Source organism: Primulina eburnea, chromosome 3 (genome assembly GCF_022965805.1).
Source record: "Primulina eburnea isolate SZY01 chromosome 3, ASM2296580v1, whole genome shotgun sequence".
Taxonomy (NCBI): Eukaryota; Viridiplantae; Streptophyta; class Magnoliopsida; order Lamiales; family Gesneriaceae; genus Primulina; species Primulina eburnea.
In genome coordinates, this window is record NC_133103.1 from 11,028,860 (window position 1) to 11,048,389 (window position 19,530).

The window sequence follows — 19,530 nt, forward strand, 5'->3', positions numbered from 1 at the left end:
TTAATATGATAATTGAATTTATTATTATGTAAATCATGTGTTTAGTAAGAAGAAAAATATCTTGTTAAAAATTTTCGACGGCTAGGGAATTAATCTAGAAAAAAGAAATGAGGATACATATTACTTTTACACATACATATAATTAATTGTCTCCTCCTTGTAATCCAAAATCCGACCATTTTGTCCGAAAAAGAATGGGTCCGTCCATTTTCACGCGCCACCCTTTGATGCAAGTGATTTTGTATTGTTTAATCTGTAGCAGTGCAGGTATACAGTACTGTACTGTAACTATCAAACACTCCTCCATAGTTGGAAATATATTTCTTACAGTGCAGTAAAAATGTTATTACTTAATCAATTACCAATAATGCAGCGAAACTAACGAATTTTAAATAGATTCCATAACTTCATTGCATCTTAAGATTACTTAGTATAAAAACAATTATTTAAGAAAGAAACATTTCAAACATCATCGGATATAATGTAAGGTTGTGATTAGACGAAAAGATTTGATTTGGAGAGATATTTGAAAAGCGAAGTAAAAATTAAATGTAAATTCAAATACATAGTAAGTTGATATTGTGTGCCGTTGCTATTCCTTTCATTCTCTTTGAACTTGATAGGCATGTGTTTGTGTTGAACCTGGGCCTCACACTTAATCAGTATACCAACATAATTAGAGAAATAAAATATGGCAAATTTATTCAGTACACATCCGATAAACAGTGACTCGTAAGAAAGCACAACAGGTTCTTTTTTATGAATTTTAAAAATTGTTTTTTATTTAAAAAACAAATTTTTATTATGTTATATATACAAGTGATAGAATCTGATATCTAAAACGTCATTGAAATTAGCTAAAACAGGATGGAATATGAGGATCAAGTAGACGAACACGAAGAAGAGATTGGGTTGCCGCCCAGCCCACTCGACGCCGCTTCTCCGCCACGCCGGAAGCCCAGATACAAGGAATGTTTAAAAAACCATGCGGTGGGCATAGGTGGCAAGGCAGTGGACGGCTGCGGCGAGTTTATAGCGGCCGGGGCTGAGGGCACCCTAGACGCCCTCAAATGCGCCGCCTGCAACTGCCACCGCAACTTTCACCGTAAGGAAACCGATACTTTCAGCCATCACCATCACCACCACCACCATCAACAACAACAGCAACTACTCTTGACCCACCACCCACACGCCCATTTCAGTTACAAAACCCCCACGGGGTACCTCCATGTCGCACCACCACACCAAGCAGTGGCTCCGCTGGCGCTTCCTTCCAGCTCCGGCGGCGGCGGAGGCGGGTCCAGAGATGAAATGGAAGACTACTACTATTCAAACCCTAGTGGCGGCTCCGCCAAGAAAAGGTTCAGAACGAAGTTTACACAAGACCAGAAGGATAAAATGCTGGATTGTGCAGAGCGTTTAGGGTGGAGAATTCAGAAGCAAGATGAAGAAACGGTGCAGCAGATCTGCAATGAAGTTGGAATCAAGAGGCATGTGTTCAAAGTGTGGATGCATAACAACAAGAACACCCTTGGTAAGAAAATTTAAATTTGGCATACCAAAGATTTTTTAGGGGAATTTATTTGAGAAGCTGGCTGCATCGCATCGTATGTTTATGTAATTGTGTTATTTTATGACGACTTTAGCTAATTAGAAGATGGACAACTTCAGGTTTCTTGATCAAGATCAATTCTTCGCAAGTTGTGGTGATATTCGTTTCAACTTCTTCAAATTTATATAACTAGCCATGCTTAGAATTCCATATTTGCCTATTTGGTTCCTTCTTTAGCTCTCATTTACATCATCATCGGAGGTGAAAAATCTATTTAATTATATAAAAAATAAAGAAATCGCATGGTTATGTGTATATAGGGTCTCTTTCTTATACGACCGATTAAGAAATTTTCAATATACCATAGTCATAGCTAGTATATATATTATATTACATGTGAAATACTTACATATCTTTACTCCCGTCTGACTCTCTTTTAAGAATGTACCTCCAAAATTTCTAATTCAATGTAAGGCGAGTAAAAACATGATTAATGATTCTACATACCTTTCCAGTGTATATATTTCTGGTGCAATACTACTGCTGAATGCCTGCATTCTTTCTCGGGGTTTGCATTGACTTCTGTATGTATGCGTAGAATTAAATATATATCCATATTCATATCAAATAAATGTTACATTATTTGCAATTTTAAAATTCAAAGACTATATATATATTAGCTGCTGGAGATGCTGTTTGACGTGATTGATAAAATGAGTATTGATTGTTCCACATCTCATTTCATTCTCAACTTACGCACCAACACCTTATTACATTAATCACACTTCATAAATAACTTATATCTATCACTCATCTTAGATATCAACGTCTTTCTATCATCTCATGTCACGTGCCAAAAACATATGATATAGTGCCTTGGAGAATATGATCTTAAGTAATAAAAACTAAGGGGGGAGGTTGTTAGATACTATGTATCAGTTAAACATTTCGAAGTAGGGTTATTTACATTTTGGATGTTATAAAACTGTAAAAATTACATTAATTTTCCTTACCTGATATCTTGTTTAATAATTTAAATATAATGATTTAGTTCATTGTATATTTGCACTGGTTAATTGATATAAGTTGTCCTCCACAAGTAACAAGTACTCATAAACAGTTATTGCCTGTATTTAGGTTGGAATTTCGAGTAAAAAAAACCCCTTTCCTATATTTATAAATATTCGTAGCTAAAATTTTATATGAAAATCATTGAGTTGAGAATCCCCATTGTGTGAGGACCTTTTTGTGATTTAGCTTTATTATACGAAATAGAAGAGCGTGTACATAGGGAAAGAAAGAGATTACGCAGAGCTTTCCATATATAACATTTTCTTATTATAGTAAATCATTGTCTTTATCTCTTTCTTTGTTCATTTTCCGTTTTATTTCTCAAATTCTTCAGATTTGGATGCAAAGTTTGAACTAATTGCATTCATAATTCATGATTATTTCATTCCCTTGATTTTCAAAAGTTTTTTAATCGGTATATATGATTCAGATAAATCTTTCAAAAAGATCTTTCGTAACTAATAATATATATATATATATATATATATATATATATATATATATATATATATATATAGTAGAAACGAAATTGAAATTTCTTATCCAAAATATTATCAATGCGAATGCAGCTGTGGACAGGTGGCCCCAATCCATTCTTACGTGTTAACCACCGAATGTTTCCAGCTTCATGCATTTCGGCACCCACCGCTAACAAACCAGCTAGTAATGTACTAACTTTTAAAAAATAAAACAGCAAATTAAAGATGTTCATTAAAAAAATTATGTCTACGGCGACTTTTGTTTCTTCCTACTCTACGAACCACAATCAGAACCAAAATATATATATAGATAAATTTGAGAGGGGATGAGAATGGTTGCCCGTGATAGACAACTGCAACAGTGTAGTAAACACAAAATGCACTGCATATATTTCTTTGTAATAATATATATGTGATTTGGTGTATCAGCTAAAGCTGCACACTGCGAATTGTGGTCCACCCTGTGAGGGCTAATTTTGTCAAAATCTTGCATCATTTGCAAATTGAACCATTCCTTCGACATAGATTTTTTAAAATTATAATGTGAGATCTCTCATGTCCCACTTTAAATTATTATTCATCGATCGTACAGACTTTTGGATATTCTGATGCTAATTTTTGGAATTTCTGCACAATTCTAATTAGCGGCCTACTTATTTTCCCACCACATGTTCATTCTTAATCAAGCAGCAAAGCTGATATTTTTGCCATTAAATTATCTGGTTTGCCTTCTACAGATTTTAGTTGATAATATTTCTTAAATTTGTTACTTGACATGATTAAAATTCGAAAGAGAGAAACTTATGAATAAAATGCAAAACTTATAATATCCAAATTAATTAAGTACTCTCACGAGAAAGTGGTCTCGATAAATTTCAAAAATTCTTCCGACCATGTAACACATAGATGTATATTTCATTTCATTTTGATCATTTATAAGTATTGTGAAAAGTATAGCACCATTAAATTTATGACAAAAATTATTTCTTATTTATAATAAAGATCACAAAGTATTTCACTATTTATGGCCATGAAATTTATAGTTATACATCTTAATATGTATAATTTCAACATCTTCGCACATGAGAAAACCGAATGCCTTGGCGCTCTTTATTGTTTGGGCACACACGCAAATAACTTATTCAAATTTCACATGACATGTACATGCCAAATTCCCTAATATTTCCATCCAAGCTTCAGAATTAACCTCATTTTCTAGCCTTAAATTGAAGTTTTTTCCAGGACAACCGTGTCTTGTGCTAGAATGAACATACCCGACAGACTTTTTTGGAAGGATTCTCTCGACAAAAATCGATGGGTTCTATTCTTTTGGAAGACTCTTTTCCCACTTGAACTTCATTTGATGAGGAAGAGTAGTGCCTGCATAATGTCCTACTACATTTGGTTGTGACTTAGTGTCGCTAGTGAGCGTGGGACGATTTATCCTCGATCCCTCTTTCTTGATTTCTTAGTGTTCCACCTTCAATTCTAGTGTTTATGTTCAGCTCAGACATTTATTCTCTGGTATTTTTAATTTGTTCCTTTTGGTCATAATGCTTTGGTTTCTTGTGTTGGTAGAGTTGGTGTAACTTTAGGGCTAGATGATATATATCATCTTTGATCTCCCTTGCTCTACCAATTCCCTTTCCACGTACGTTTCAAGCTCCCCTCGAATCTTAAACTCCTCGAGTGACATTTTAACGTTTCACTGTGTATTAATTCTTCCCGAAAATTCGATTTTAAATCGTACAACAACATAAATACCATAATTTGATCTTTACTCCACAAACAATCACACGTGCATAATGGCGTGAGACAATTGCACCTCACATGTATAGGCTCGACAACTCAATCCCTTGGTTACCACAACTTCTGGGAAACCTGTATTGATTTGGTGTCCCTGTTCGAGATTATTTTATTAATATAGAAAAGTTGATTTTCCTTTTCAATATACCAGTACTTAATTTTTTTTAATGTGACAATTAAATTATATTAAATTATAATGAAAGGGACTTGAGACCTGTGACCTAATAATGAAGATGACATAATAAGATATTTTACAGAGATCAAATGTGCATTGTTTTGACATGTTCTTAACTTGGGATATGCATTTGAAGTTTGGGGTAGTCTTAAAGCACCATCCAAATATTGAAAAGTACAGATTCTCTTGCTGATGTTAATGTCTACAATTCACTTCCATTTGAATCAAATGTTTTCAAAAAAAACAAAAACAAATGGTGCAGGGTTTAAATTAATTTAAATTTAAAAGACTGTTATTATTGTCGTCGTCGAGGGATAAAAAAATAACCCAAATAAATTATACTGTGTCCTAATGAAGCAAATTAAATGTTTATTTTTTATTTAAAAACCTTAAATGATGATCATGAATTATTGATGAGTAGGTCTCTTGTGAGACGGTTTCACGAATATTTATCTGTGAGATGAGTCAATCCTATCGATATTCACAATAAAAAATAATACTTTTTCATGGATGACCCAAATAAGATATATGTCTCATAAAATATGACATGTGAGACCGTCCACACAAGTTTTTGTCATTATTATTTATAAAAACTAAATTGTTAATATAATTTCAATTTTCAAGTTGCTGATATGAGATTGCTATATATATATATATATATATATATATATATATATATATATATATATATATATATATATATATATATATATATCGTAGGCCCAGACTGGAGCCCTTGGGCCAAAAAGCCCAACCCAGCAATCTTGAATACCGGCCAATAGTAGCACGTCATCTAAGTTTACAACCACGTCGCTTGATGTATCTTTACAAGTCAGGGTTGGTAAGTCTCGACGTCTCAGTATATGGTGACACAATATGCAAATCGAGCCAATTGCTAATTTGGCTTACACCAAATTTTTTGATTCCCAATGTATTATGGGCAAAAACTTGTATGAGACGCTCTCACGGGTCGTATTTGTGAGACGGATATCTTATTTGGGTCACACATGAAAAAGTATTATTTTTTATGCTAAGAGTATTACTTTTTGTTGTGAATATGGATAGGGTTGACCTGTCTCACAGATTATGATCCGTGAGACGGTCTCACATGAGCCTCACTCTTTATTATTTTGTTACAATCCTCGACTGAAATCTTGAATCCTCCGCTATTAATTACTTCATAATAAATATAAACACACAACGCATATCACATATCTATAAACAAATCCCAAAAGGTATTTATATTTCTTGGCTTGTCCACTCTGTTTTTCAACTCAAGACGCATCATGCTGTATTTTTCTCTTACAACCAGCCTATGGAACCCTTTCAAACAACTATATGATCCTTGATGGGAAAACGACTATGATGTATGTAATTTACGCGACAACATGCTGATTGCAAATAAGATTAACCGGCTGATGATAATAAAAAAAAATAGAATTTACATGCTCAGGAAATTAAAGAATTGGATGTAGTCCGGTCGAGTTTCCTCCTTTTGTTGTCAGGGCTCGTGTTTGAAGAACTTGGGCACGAGCCAACTGCGGTTCCATCACTTTTATAGCTCCAACACGCGGCGTCCAAGACCCCAATTGGACTGTGGGGCACTGATGATGAAACCCCACTATTTGATGTCAAATCTTGAATCAATTGGAGGCACATCACTAACTTTTCCTGCAAAATTGAACGAGTCATATTTGAATTTGGATTTAATGTACTCGGGGCGTTCCAGCCACAGACTCAACTGAATTTTCTACATCAATATTACTTTGAAAACCTGATCTGCTACTATTTGACAATGCCTTCGAGCTGTGCCTAGGACAACCTAATGTTGTATGAAATTCATGTATTCATGTTCGACTTATAAGCGAGCCATATGACCAACTTTCAGTGTTACGATCAGAAGATCAAACTCGTTTTTAATCCTTGCACCAAAACATGGGAATAAAATGTCCTGTCCAAGGTTAGATATTAGGGAACAACATAAATTCTACCTTATCAATTCCTATGAAACGAGGCAGGGCCTTATCGATGTCAATTCCGTGTATTCCTCCTGAAACATTCACTGCCACTGCTGCAGCTATCTCAGAAGGCCTGTATCCCAAGAAATCGATACCTGCATTGAATTCTCCACCAACAAATCGAATCAACACTTCATTCTTTGAAGAGAGTATTGTATTAAATTGACTACAAATTGAAAACAAACCTTTTATTGTGCTTAAAATGATTTCAACGGATCTGGAGATCAATGGCTCTGGTGGAAATTCAGTATCATTAATCTTTCTAAGGTAATAGTCTATGTAGTCACATGGTGTATAAGGTTTCATCCTCCACTTCAAGTATTCCAGCACCACAATCTCCATTCTTTGCACGGTTTTGCCTTGAAACACAACTTCTGTCTCCCCGGCCTGTGACATTCATACGAATGGAATAAACATCAGTCGCAGTCAATTTTCTCAACTCAAAATAACAACAAATTTTACTCCATGATCAAAATATCAAATCACTCATTCGAAAAGGCAACCCAAAGGTACATTGCAATTGTCACACTTCAATCGTTGTGTCAAATAGGTATCCGCACGTGACAAATGGGATCACTCGGTGAGTATATTACCTGTATGCCAAGAGTAGATGGGGCATCCACCTCCTCCACCTTGGCTGCAAGTAATAAACATGCTACAGCTACTAACTGAGTTGTCCACTTATGTTTACCTCCCTGTTCACGTCAAAGCAAACAAATTGGCAGGCAATAATATAAGACATTAGTATTCAAATGCAATTAAATGAACAAAATGCCATTGCAGAACAAATAAATCCAATAGGTTCTTACGTTTTCTGATGAACACACGGGCATGTTGTATACAGATAGAAACCTATCCAAGTAGTTCACAGCCAAATACAGACACGATTCTCCAAATTTATGGTAAGCACAAGCCTGAAAAACACAAATGACACAAGAATTCAATGAAATTTTCAAAAAATAAATAATATTCTCAGTTAATTTTTATTTCGAATAAAATGATGTGATGGAGTCTAGCATTACATTTATGTTGATAAGCTCCCAAGAAACCATTGCATGAATTACCAGAAATCAGAACATAGAACCAATTAATCACGGAATCTGCTCTATTTTAGATGGTTATCAATTGATATGGGAAAGAAAAATCCCATTTTGGCAAAAATAATTGGAAAATGAAAGCAATAAAGAATTACCGCCAACACCCAAAAATGGTGATCGAAATGAATTAAAACGAAAAAAACCCCATTCAACCAATTAACAATCGTAAAATTCAATTTTGATCATAAAGAAAAATTATGTGAACACAAAAATGCAATAAGAAAAAAAAAAGAAAAAAGAAAAGAATGGCAACTGATTCACCTTATACATCCAATCCAAAGCTTCTTTTCTCAAACCCAAAACAAGCTCCCCACTCCTCAATCTTTCGAGATACGCATCTCCGAGCAAGAACTCCCTTTCTCTTTCAACCATCCAGCCAATGTGTTCTGCACTCAGGGATGGGAAAGGAATCAACGGCCTTGATTCTGATCCACCGTTTGGACCAATTTTTTCACTGTTTCGATGGTTTTGTTCATTGAAAGGATTAAAAAGATCATCATATTCATCGCCACCATTAGAACAAAAGCCATTATTTTCTTCGTCACACAGCAAGTCTGGCTCTGAACAGTCAAAGCTGTTGCAATCGGCCATTGGGAACTCACCCCCTCAATGAATGTGCTTTTGTTGTTAATGGAAGTTGTCAAAATCTCACCAAGAATTGGTTTTTATGGGACCTTTTTCTGCATGTCAGTGATTTTTCGTTGTTTTCTTGATATATATAATAATACATACAAAAATAAAGCACGCAGCGGCTGAGGAATTGGGCAGGGTAAAGAAAACCGACCCAGTTCCAATAAAAGAAAAGAGCCTAGTAGGCAGTCAGTGCAACATAAGTCATCCTGCTAAAAAGCACGCATTAGTGGTGATCAAAATGCAAATACGGATCGGTTGAGTTTTTATTAAAATTTTGAAATAAATCATTTTATCAGTTTTGCAAAATTGCAAACCAACCCCAATAATTAAATACCAAATCAAATCTAAATTTCGGTTTAGTTCGATTCAACTTGACGTAGATGATCGATTTTAAACTTTTATTTTTTAAAAATATATTACAAAATCAATAGCATCGGTTTGGTTCGAGTTTTTTTTATCATAAATTGAACCAATCTGGTTTTGTGCACCCTTACTTGACATGCATATCTTTGATTTTGGGTCGACTCTAAAATTCAATCGATTCGAGAAAAAAAAAATCTGAACTAAATATGATTTTAGAAAAGGGGAACGAACTATCTCCGACCGAGATACATCAAATCAGAAGTCGTATATTATTTTAAACCCATACATAAGTGCAATATAAGTCATCGATACGAGGATTAACATGTTTGAGTTCAACGTTGTTCATTTTTTTCCAAACAAAATAATATATATGTAAGTTTTAATGTACATTTCTTTTACTGATTCTGAAATTATATTTTATTTTATGTACATACTTGTAATATTAGAGATTGTATTGATGCTTTGAACCTTGTGTGTATATTTTGACAAGTGGTCATGTAGTTTATTTATAACGAGTTCTCTACACGCGTTGTATGTACGTACAATTTTTTTTATTTTTTTTTGCACATAACGACATGTGGTCATGTGATTATTTATAACAAGTTCTCTCTACACGCGTTATATGCACATACTATTTTTGTTTTTTCCGCACACGTTGTGTGCGTGAACATTTCATTCTTCATAGGTAATTTGTTATAAAATAAATTTTATAAAAATTAAAATTTCATGATTTTAATAAATTTCTTTAAACAATTAAATAAATTTGGAAATTTGAAATACAATAAATGTGTAAAATAAAATTTCAATTAAAAAAGATTACTAAAGTAAATAAGAGTATCCGAGGAATTAATTAAAGTAAATAGATTGAGGTAAGTTAAAAATTATATTCCGGCCCGAGTGTTTTTATCTTGTTATACCTAATTTTAAAATATGGTATAAAGTATATCAAACGATTTAAATTATATATTAAAACAATCAAACTCTTAAATTTTTATAATAAAAATAAAAATTTCCAATAATAATCATTCAAATGAACCTAACGAAAACTTGGCTTGGTTTGGCTATAACTCGTTTATGTTTATTTTGATTCATTATTTAATTAAAAAATACCAATTTAGTTTGGTTCGAATTTTTATAATTAGACAATAATTTTCGTTTGTGAATCTTGATGATGTTGTGGAGGTACTTTTATCAAGCATTAATGCATATTTTGAGTTAAGGTAATTCTGTATTTTTAAAGCATATTAATTTTTATGGTTTTAAAAAAAGAATCATTCAATCATTCAATACACAAAATTTTGAAAATTCTGAATGAGAGGAATGCCCTTAATTATTTGGGAAAGTGGAATTAATTTTTTTCTGGTCAATGACGAATAGATGGAAAATAATTGACTGGGAAACGAGTGAGAGAAATACATTGAAAATATAATTTATATATATAATAAAGAATTTAACTGAATAGACGGATGGAAAATTTAATGTTTTCCTTACATATAAACATTTTAGTCCAAGATAGTTAATTTGATTCCCTTACTATTTTCACCATTTATAAAATTTCCCACTTTTCAAACTTTAATTTTGGAGAATTCTTTTTCCTTTTCAACCTTTCTTTTTCTAAACTTACCACATTTCTCTATCTTGATTTTTGGTGTTAACGTTGTTATTTCCACGAGATTTCTCATACCAAATCTTATGTTATATTTCATGTTGTTCCTTAGTCTAATACTGACTGGACATCATCATATTCATCATGTGTACTACTTGGTTTTTTTTTGTCAAAAAAAAACACGAATCAAATATTTAATGAATACTTCGTGTGCCGATATACGTACTCAAGTATAGATGTGATTACAATAAAAATAAGAATAATCTTAGTCGTCTTAAATGCTCGGAGCTAAGTAATTGCATTTGTACAACAATTACAATAAATATATGTAAGAGCGTCACATTACATAGAAATTCCGATCAATGATTATAATGCTTTTCCAGTGATTGGTGGTTAGACGTGTTTTGAATACTTTTAAATCATTTATAATAATATGTTTTTTTTATAAAAAAATAAGAACGCAAACAGACAAAAAATTGATTTAAGGTTTCAACTACACACAATTTCGCAATAAACTAAAACTACTTTGTCAAAAAAAATTGAACTATTTTGGTAGGCCTCTTTAGTGTAGATTTCTTCTTGATTTATGCAAAGTTTATAGAATCAGGATCACGGTGTTAAGATGGAAAAGAAGTTTAAAGAGCTGTTAATAAAACTTTTCAAATTAAACCGACAAATAAGAAAACATAAGTCGTTGTAGCAGCTCAAGTTGATTTTCCAATCAAAGCTAAGAACTAAACTCATCATAGCGGAAACGACTCAAAATACAAAGTGAATGTTAAACACTAAAATTGGATCAGATAAGAAAAAAGTAAATGACTGTAAGTAAATAATGACGATAATTTGTTTAAGAAAATTCAAAAACTAATATTTTACGTCTTCTTTTCTTCCGTCAGAAGATTTGATGGGCATAACTCTTTTGTAAAAGGCAAAAACTTGTGTGAGACGGTCTCACGGATCGTATTCGTGAGACGGATCTCTTATTTGAATCATTGAAAAAGTATTACTTTTTATGCTAAGAGTATTATTTTTTTATTGTGAATATAGGTAGAGTTGACCCGTCTCACAGATTTAGATCCGTGAGACGGTCTCACATGAGACCCACGCTTTATACAAACCTACTTCAACTCGGTCAAAAACCTTATTGAGCTAAAACTCATAGTAACTAATTCAACAAAGTTCAATCTGTTTAGAAACAAACTTCTGACAATTATAATGATTATCGCTCAACAATAAAGCTTATGTATACAAAATAGGTGAGAACAAAATGTGCACAAAGTGATCCTTAAGATGATTTGATAAAAAATTGAGGCGTGTGCAAATCAACTTAGAATAATTCTTTTAAGAGATGCCGAGATTTCGGATAATGATTCATGATATTCAACGTAATAATGGTTTTCCTCAGTTATTATACATCCTCTTTTATATTTGTTGGTTCTCGACGATAATAAATAAATACGGTACTCACATATGTACTGAATACCAGACAATTATGTAAAGAGTGTCACATGTCCTTGTCATTTATCCAAAGATAATGATAACCAATTAAATTGTCTTGGACACTAGATGAGAAGAGTAATCAATGGATCTTTTATTATGTTCTACAGATAACATTCAAATCTTTCACATAGATAACCGTTAGTTGTTTATTGAGAATGTCGTCAGATCAATCATCATATTGGTACGTTTTGTTCTTTGTTCAATCTGTACCAATGTAAGTGTGTACTGATGCAAGTGATCTTCATATCAGTTATTTTAAGCGAGTTTTTGTCGGCTTAGATTTGTTGAATAAACTTCTTTGACGATACGCATTTATCAACTTAATTAAAACATATCAGTTTAGTTCGTAATCATAAAAACTTAGCTTTACATTATATATTAACACATGATATACTTCTATATAAAACCATTAGTAGTACGAAGATTTAAAAACATTTCATCGTTATTTAAATACCGCAAAAAATAGTTGTATACATTTTTTGTCTATTTACAAGAATTTGTTTAGTTGGATTGAAGAGACTGAATATAGAAACAAAATCGTACGTAATTGTTAAAATATTTAAGTAAATTATGAAACTGTATTAAATAAATAATATTTGAATTGATGGGTTAAATTTAGATAAAATGGTAAATTAAAATTTTACCATTTTTAATAATAAATAAATATAAGTAAAAATAAAATAAATAATAATATTATTTTAATACAATGATTTGATTGATATTAAATAAATAATTTATGAATTTATTTATATGAAATATATAATCAAAATATGATTTGTTTGAATTATCGATGACATCGAAGTCAACACGACCTATTATTATAATTAACGTGGTTCAATAAAATATTTATTTGTTATATCTATGTATTTTTTATTTTTAAATAATCATATTACCTCTAATTTTTAATTTTTAAATTATCATATCACTTTAACATAAAATGATTAATTTTGTTATATTTAAATTTGTGCATAATCTCTAAACCTCATACATAATTTTAACATGTATGTGTTGGGTGCAATAATTGTCCTTGCTTGGTAGAGCGATCGAACCATGGTGCTTGTGCTGCTGTGCGGTTTAAAAGATTTGAGTTGCACTATTACCACTAGCTATAGCTTTTGGTAAAGCGGTAAACACTCGGTCCTACAGTATGTATGTTGGGTGCACACAAGTCCAGTCAAGCTCGAGTATCATATTCAATCGATTTAAATCTTGTCTACTAGAGTTCGAGTTCGACTTCGAGCGAGTAATACATTTTAAGCTCAAACTTGACGCGTTTATATATTGAGTTACTCGAACACAAAAATATGTATTTAGCACATATATCTTCAACTCGGATTTTAGCATTCATTTGCCAAAATATCCCTTATTTTTAATACTTATGTATATATCTCTCTGTGTGTGTGTTGTTAGTACCCGAGTAGCTTGCGAGCTACTCGAGTACAAATAATTGATATTGGAAATTAACTCGAAAAAATAGTCGAGCTACTTGAACTTGGTCAAAATAAGCTCGAGTTGAGTTTTGACCGTGTTGTTTACGATATATTCACGTATATGTTGAATCATTTACATTTAAGGATGTAAACAAGCAGAGCTAAGTCGAATAGTATCAGGCTCGAGCTCGATTCATTTAAGGTATATATAAGCTTGATCTCGACTCGATCTCAATTCAAGCTTTTATCACGAGACTCGAGCTCAGTTTGTTTTGAATCACTAAACTCACGAATAGTTTGCGTTTGGTTAATTAATAGTTCGTTTATGATGTTTACGAGGCTAACTCAAGTTCAGCTCGTTTTCGAGTTCGTTAAACAATCTCATTTGTTAGCTCGTTAAACAAGTTTGTCTTCAAGCTCATAGAGCACTCTTAACTAAAAGACCGACTAAGATATGAGAATTTAAGAGGGTATTTATGCTTCTCATTTTATAGTCTTTTTAATATATAATCTCCACTCATATATCGATGTACGAGTTACGACAATGCAAGTTATATTCCGATTATGGGTGTTCATCGGTCGGTTCGATTTTCGATTTTCTATTTCGTTTTTTTCGGTTTTACAAATATATAATCTTGTGTCCGAACCATTTTTCTTCGGTTCGGTTATTTCGATTTTGATACATTTATTTAAATTAATAAGATATATATTGTAAAATATAATATGTTATCTTTTTACATGATTTCTTAGTAAAACATTTAAATATAAAGTCTAAATGAATGACATAAATAACAATCAACTAAATATTATTCAAACTAATTCATCATTCACTGATATCTTCTCAGAAAATATATAGAAAAAATAAAATTATCAATTTAATGAAATTTCGGATTTTTCGGTCGTTCGGTTTTGACATATATAATTCGAAACCGAACCAAATAAAGTTCGGTTTTAACATTTATATCTGAAATATAAAAGTCGGTTTTTCGGTTCAATTCAGTATTCGGTTTTTTCGATTTCGATTTTTGGTTTTTTCGGTTTTATCCGAATTTTGAACATCCTAATTCCGATACTTGAGTTATTGTCGAACCACATAAATGAGTCGAGCTCGAACCACAAACTTACGAACCGAATATCTTTAAATTCGAGTTCGATTCGATAAACTTAATAAACGACTTCAAATGAATTTTTCGTCGAATATAACTTCAATTAACTCATAAACGACTTGATTGGTTTATATTCCTGCTTGCTTCCATGCTCGGACCTTTGTCTTGGCGAGGAACACTAATTTTAAATTATTCCCGTTTTCTTGGGAACCACCCAACAAAATCGCGTCCCGCTTTGATTTTCCACGTGTTACGTTGTTAAACCAAACACGGCATTGAAACCTAATCCGATCTCCCCAAATAAAACCCTAGCATTGATCAGATCACCCCTTTCCTATAATACCGTCCATTCAAAAAACATGGAGCTGTGCACAGCTCGAGGCATCTCCAATCTCCTTTTTCACAAGCCGAAGCCGCCACCGCCGCACATTGCTCCCAGCAACATTCGATACCCAATCAAATGCAGTACCCCTTGTCCTGCCCACCTGAAGCAAACCCGCTCTACTTCTGGTAATCAATTGGATTTCGTTTTCCACTTTTATGTGAGATATTTGGAAAAGAATTAGCTGGCCTACTCTTTTTTTGTTTGTTTTTCTATTTTTTTAGTTTTTGCTGTATGTTATTAGATTTATTTGGATTATCGTGAGAACTGATGATTCAGGATCGATATTTTTGCTTTCTGAATTTTCTGCCGTCGAAGTTTTTTACGTGCTATAGCTCCAAGCGAGGACTGGTTTTGCTCTTATCTTCTGTATCTAAGTTAAATAGGATTATTGTATGATGGTTTTTTCTGTTGCTGGTATTGTCATCCATTGTCGTTAACTGCGACAATGAAGTTGCTTATTCCCTGTTATCATGTGAACAGGACCTCGATACACAATTATTTCATGTCTCAGCTCCACGACTGAGGCAACCACTTATGAGTCAGTCTCACCCGATGAGACGACTACTGTGACAACCTCGCCTGAGGATACAATGTCTGTGGTCGATGCTCCCGAGGAAACCGTGCCCGAGATATCTGTGACTGAAGCAACCTCCGGTATCAAAGACGAGCCAGAATCGGAAGGTCCGATGACAGTCGAAGTGGTAGACTCTCTACCTGTTGAAAAGAAGGAAGATTACATTAATCAGCCTGATGTGGTGCTACAAGAAGATGATTCATTGCAACTGCTCAAGTTCTTGGAGGACCTTAATATAAAGGTTTTTTCTCACTTCTTTCATTTTGTTGTCCTTGCACGTAGTATGTCCTAATGGTTCCAGACTATTTGTGGTTTAGGTTAGTTTATTGTCGTTGCTGATTGCTATACATACAGCTTATAAAAACGCAAGGCATTGATTAAAAAATTAAATGAGTGCCATATTAGAAGGATTATCTGCATTTTACAGATCTCATACTTGTTGGTTCAGTTTGATTGTTGTCTCCAGCAAATTTTCTTCCTACATAGGCCTCTAAATTCCACAAAAACAAAATGCATAAGAAAAAACTTACATTTTCATTTCGCAAGAGAATTTTTTTTTTCCAAATCTCCTATTATATTGAGTCTATTAGTTGTCTCCTGCCTTAAAGGCAACACCCTGTTTTTTAATTCCTTGTTCTTTGGCCACAGTTGAAATCATGATGTTACCAGTCTTGAGTCTTCCTTGTAAAATGCAAGTCGCTGTTTGTGAGCCACTCCAACACACTAGCATGTACCTTCTGATTCTACCTGTTTTGCCTTTCGACATTTTCTCGCTGGAAAGTGGCTAGCTGATAATATGAGCTGGGTTGCTATGAGGAGTATTTTCAATATATTGAAAGCTTTTGAACGCTTTATGAAAGATCGGCTATAATGTCGATCCTGAGCGGTTACCTGAGCAACCTTTATGCTATTCTTTTTTTTTTGTTGTCCTAATATTTTTCATTGGTTCGAATAGTTTTCCGGTGTGCCCCATCAACCATTGTTGTTATCTTCCGAATATTTCATCTTTTCTTTGTATACTTTATCTTTAGATTTGGCGGTTCTCTAATAAACTTTAATATCTATTGGTACATTGATATTTTAATATTCTTGTACAAAGAAGTGCGCAGTACCTGAATCTTGAGCGTATCTTACTTACCAAAAGATTCTTAATTGTAATTCACAATTGTTGAAATCCCTCAAGTTTTATTTGTAGTCTTTGGAAAATTTTGAGTTTCAGCTCCTCCAAAAGGCACTTACTCGCCCCCTATCTTACACGATAATCCGGGGGCTGCGAGTGAATATTCATCCTTTAACAATAACGAAGGAGTAATAAAGATGATTTATTTTGTGTCTCTGCGGACTGCGAAGGTATCCCACCTTCCCATTTTCTGATTGATATATTTTTTATTCTGATCTTTGTTTTTTTCCCTTTCAGTTCGATTATGAAAACAAATATTCTATTGTTGCGTTGGGCATTGGCGGCTTGATTTCCCTTAGGATAGCAGTTGCCGTCATAGGTGCCATTGATTCTGTTCCCTTGGTGAGTGCACTTCGATTATGTCCATGCTTTATCCTTTCCTAATTACACTTGCTCTATACCAAGTTACTAACTTGCAAGATGGTTTAAATTTTAGCTCCCAAAAGTGTTGGAACTCGTGGGCCTGGGCTATACGATTTGGTTCACCACTCGCTATCTCATTTTCGAGGTCGGCACTCGACCAAATTCCGTTCAACGCCTTTCCCTCTCCCCACCTTAGATATTCTATATTTGAGCCTTTTTCTTTCCACTTACTATTGATTCTTTTTTTGCAGCAAAAAAGGGGGGAGTTTGTTGCTAGAGTTAAGCAGTTTAAGGATGAGGTTATTGGTTAAGAGAATTATTGAAATTGAACTTGGTTAGGCATCACAAGTTTTAGTTTATGTATTTCCTTTTTAAATATAATCCTCATCAAATATTCTGCAGTAGGCAAGTTATATATATCGTGTAAAAAGGAAGTTCTGGATTTTGTGGATGAGTTCGTATATTATTTTCTTTTTCTTTAGTTTCTTGGTAACAAAAAAATCTACTTAAATTTATTTTGATGCTTGATATTTTTGATTAGATTCGATGATTTTTCTTTTTTACGAGCGAATGTTTAGTTCTTTGTATTTTTTCTTCATAAAAATAGTGTTGACATTTGACATCACAGGGAAAAAAATAAATATTTTAGGTGAAACGTAGAATTTTAGGTGAAATATAGAAACATAGAATTTTAGGTGAAATATTTTAGGTGAAACATAGAAATGATTAGGGGTGATCAAATTTTTTTATTAACCGTCCGAACCGAATTGCACCGCACCGTTTTTCATAATATTTTATAAAAACCGCGATTAAAAATATTAATCATAAACCGCACTGCATACGCGGTTCGGTTATTTTTTTTGCCAAGAACCGCACCAAACCGCACCGCCTAAACCGCTTATCATAATATTTGACCTATAATTATAATAATTTGTAAACAACATATTCAAATAAAGAAGTCATCATTCATTATATCCTAACTATCTTTAAAATTATTTTTCTTACAAATAAAACTTATATTTTTCTTAATTATTCTTCATATTAGTCTTTTATTAAAGTATTTATTTTTTTTGCTACAATATTTTGTTTGTAGTTTGAAAGTAAAAAAATGATAAAATAGTGTAAATGTCATTCTTGTTGTGAATGTGTTGTGTTGTTAAATTATTAACTTAGTTTTGAATCTTGATTATTGTTTAATCTATTTTGATCTTTATATGCTTTGAACTATATTTTATATTTGAAAACAATATTTTGTTGTTGTTTTCAAATAAATTAGAATATATGTTCTAATATTTTTCATTGAAAAAACCGTAAAACCGACCGCAACCGCTTGAAACCGCTTAAAACCGCAAGGCTGAATTTTTACGTAAAACCGCAATTAATTTTTCAAAATACTAACCGACCGCATATGGCAATTCGGTTTGAATTTTTTTAAAAAAACCGCAAAACCGCACCGTGATCACCCCTAGAAATGATATCAATTTATTTTTGCGTGATTTTCCTATTAAAATTTATTTTTATTTAGTAATAATTACATATTATCGCAATTCTTTTGTTTAAATGGCCTCATTCGAATTCCTTGGTATTACTGGAGAAAATGATAATCTGGATGACTAAGTAAAAATTTGTTGCTCTGGATTATTTTGAGACCTTTAAATTGAAATCAATTTTCATTAGGTGAAAATTAAAAACAATGATTAATTCACCGACTAATAATAATTATTTAGTTAGTGTTAATTTCTTAACCGAACTTCAATTATTTATTTCTCGTGTGACTTTGACCCACCGATTCATTTAAAGACGACAATAATGCAAGTTTGACCAAGTCTTTATTTCGATTTTATCATATTTGTGAGACGGATCTCTTATTTGGGTCACCCATTAAAAAGTATTACTTTTTATGTTAATAGTATTACTTTCTATTGTGAATATGGATAGGGTTAGACCCGTTTCACAGATTATGATCCGTGAGACGGTCTCACATGAGACCCACTCAATAAATTTTAATACTCACCAGTAAATTATTCACACAACTCATTACTAATTTATACACAATTATAATCATAATTTATTTAATAATTTTTAAAAATTTTTAAATGCTTAATTTAATAATATTGATAGAAATTAGTGAATAATCATAATATAATTTGAGGTATGTTATATTGAAATTAACTTGAAATTGCAATTTTGAA

General features: G+C 32.6%; 3 protein-coding genes and 1 non-coding gene across 4 annotated transcripts; 3 read left to right on the forward strand and 1 right to left on the reverse strand.

Annotated features, from left to right (window-relative positions):
• The first annotated feature begins 814 nt into the window (after nt 1-814).
• On the forward strand, nt 815-1,740 carry LOC140826321 (zinc-finger homeodomain protein 1). Its single transcript, XM_073188544.1, has one exon. It carries the CDS (start codon nt 868-870, stop codon nt 1,546-1,548), a length of 681 nt encoding a protein of 226 aa, XP_073044645.1. The 5' UTR covers nt 815-867; the 3' UTR covers nt 1,549-1,740.
• Nucleotides 1,741-6,299: 4,559 nt separating this feature from the next.
• Nucleotides 6,300-8,890, reverse strand: LOC140826320 (cyclin-D4-1-like). Its single transcript, XM_073188543.1, has 6 exons — nt 8,460-8,890; nt 7,911-8,015; nt 7,695-7,796; nt 7,287-7,488; nt 7,075-7,196; nt 6,300-6,754 (listed from the first exon to the last, which is right to left on the reverse strand). Exons 1-6 carry the CDS (start codon nt 8,787-8,789, stop codon nt 6,533-6,535), a joined length of 1,083 nt encoding a protein of 360 aa, XP_073044644.1. The 5' UTR covers nt 8,790-8,890; the 3' UTR covers nt 6,300-6,532.
• Nucleotides 8,891-15,092: 6,202 nt separating this feature from the next.
• Nucleotides 15,093-17,819, forward strand: LOC140826322 (uncharacterized). The gene is made up of 5 exons (XM_073188545.1): nt 15,093-15,346; nt 15,702-16,036; nt 17,213-17,317; nt 17,412-17,483; nt 17,590-17,819. Exons 1-5 carry the CDS (start codon nt 15,196-15,198, stop codon nt 17,647-17,649), a joined length of 723 nt encoding a protein of 240 aa, XP_073044646.1. The 5' UTR covers nt 15,093-15,195; the 3' UTR covers nt 17,650-17,819.
• Nucleotides 16,602-16,694, forward strand: LOC140828781 (small nucleolar RNA snoR128). The gene has a single exon (XR_012117346.1). It is a non-coding gene; the product is annotated as a small nucleolar RNA snoR128 (small nucleolar RNA).
• Nucleotides 17,820-19,530: the final 1,711 nt, after the last annotated feature.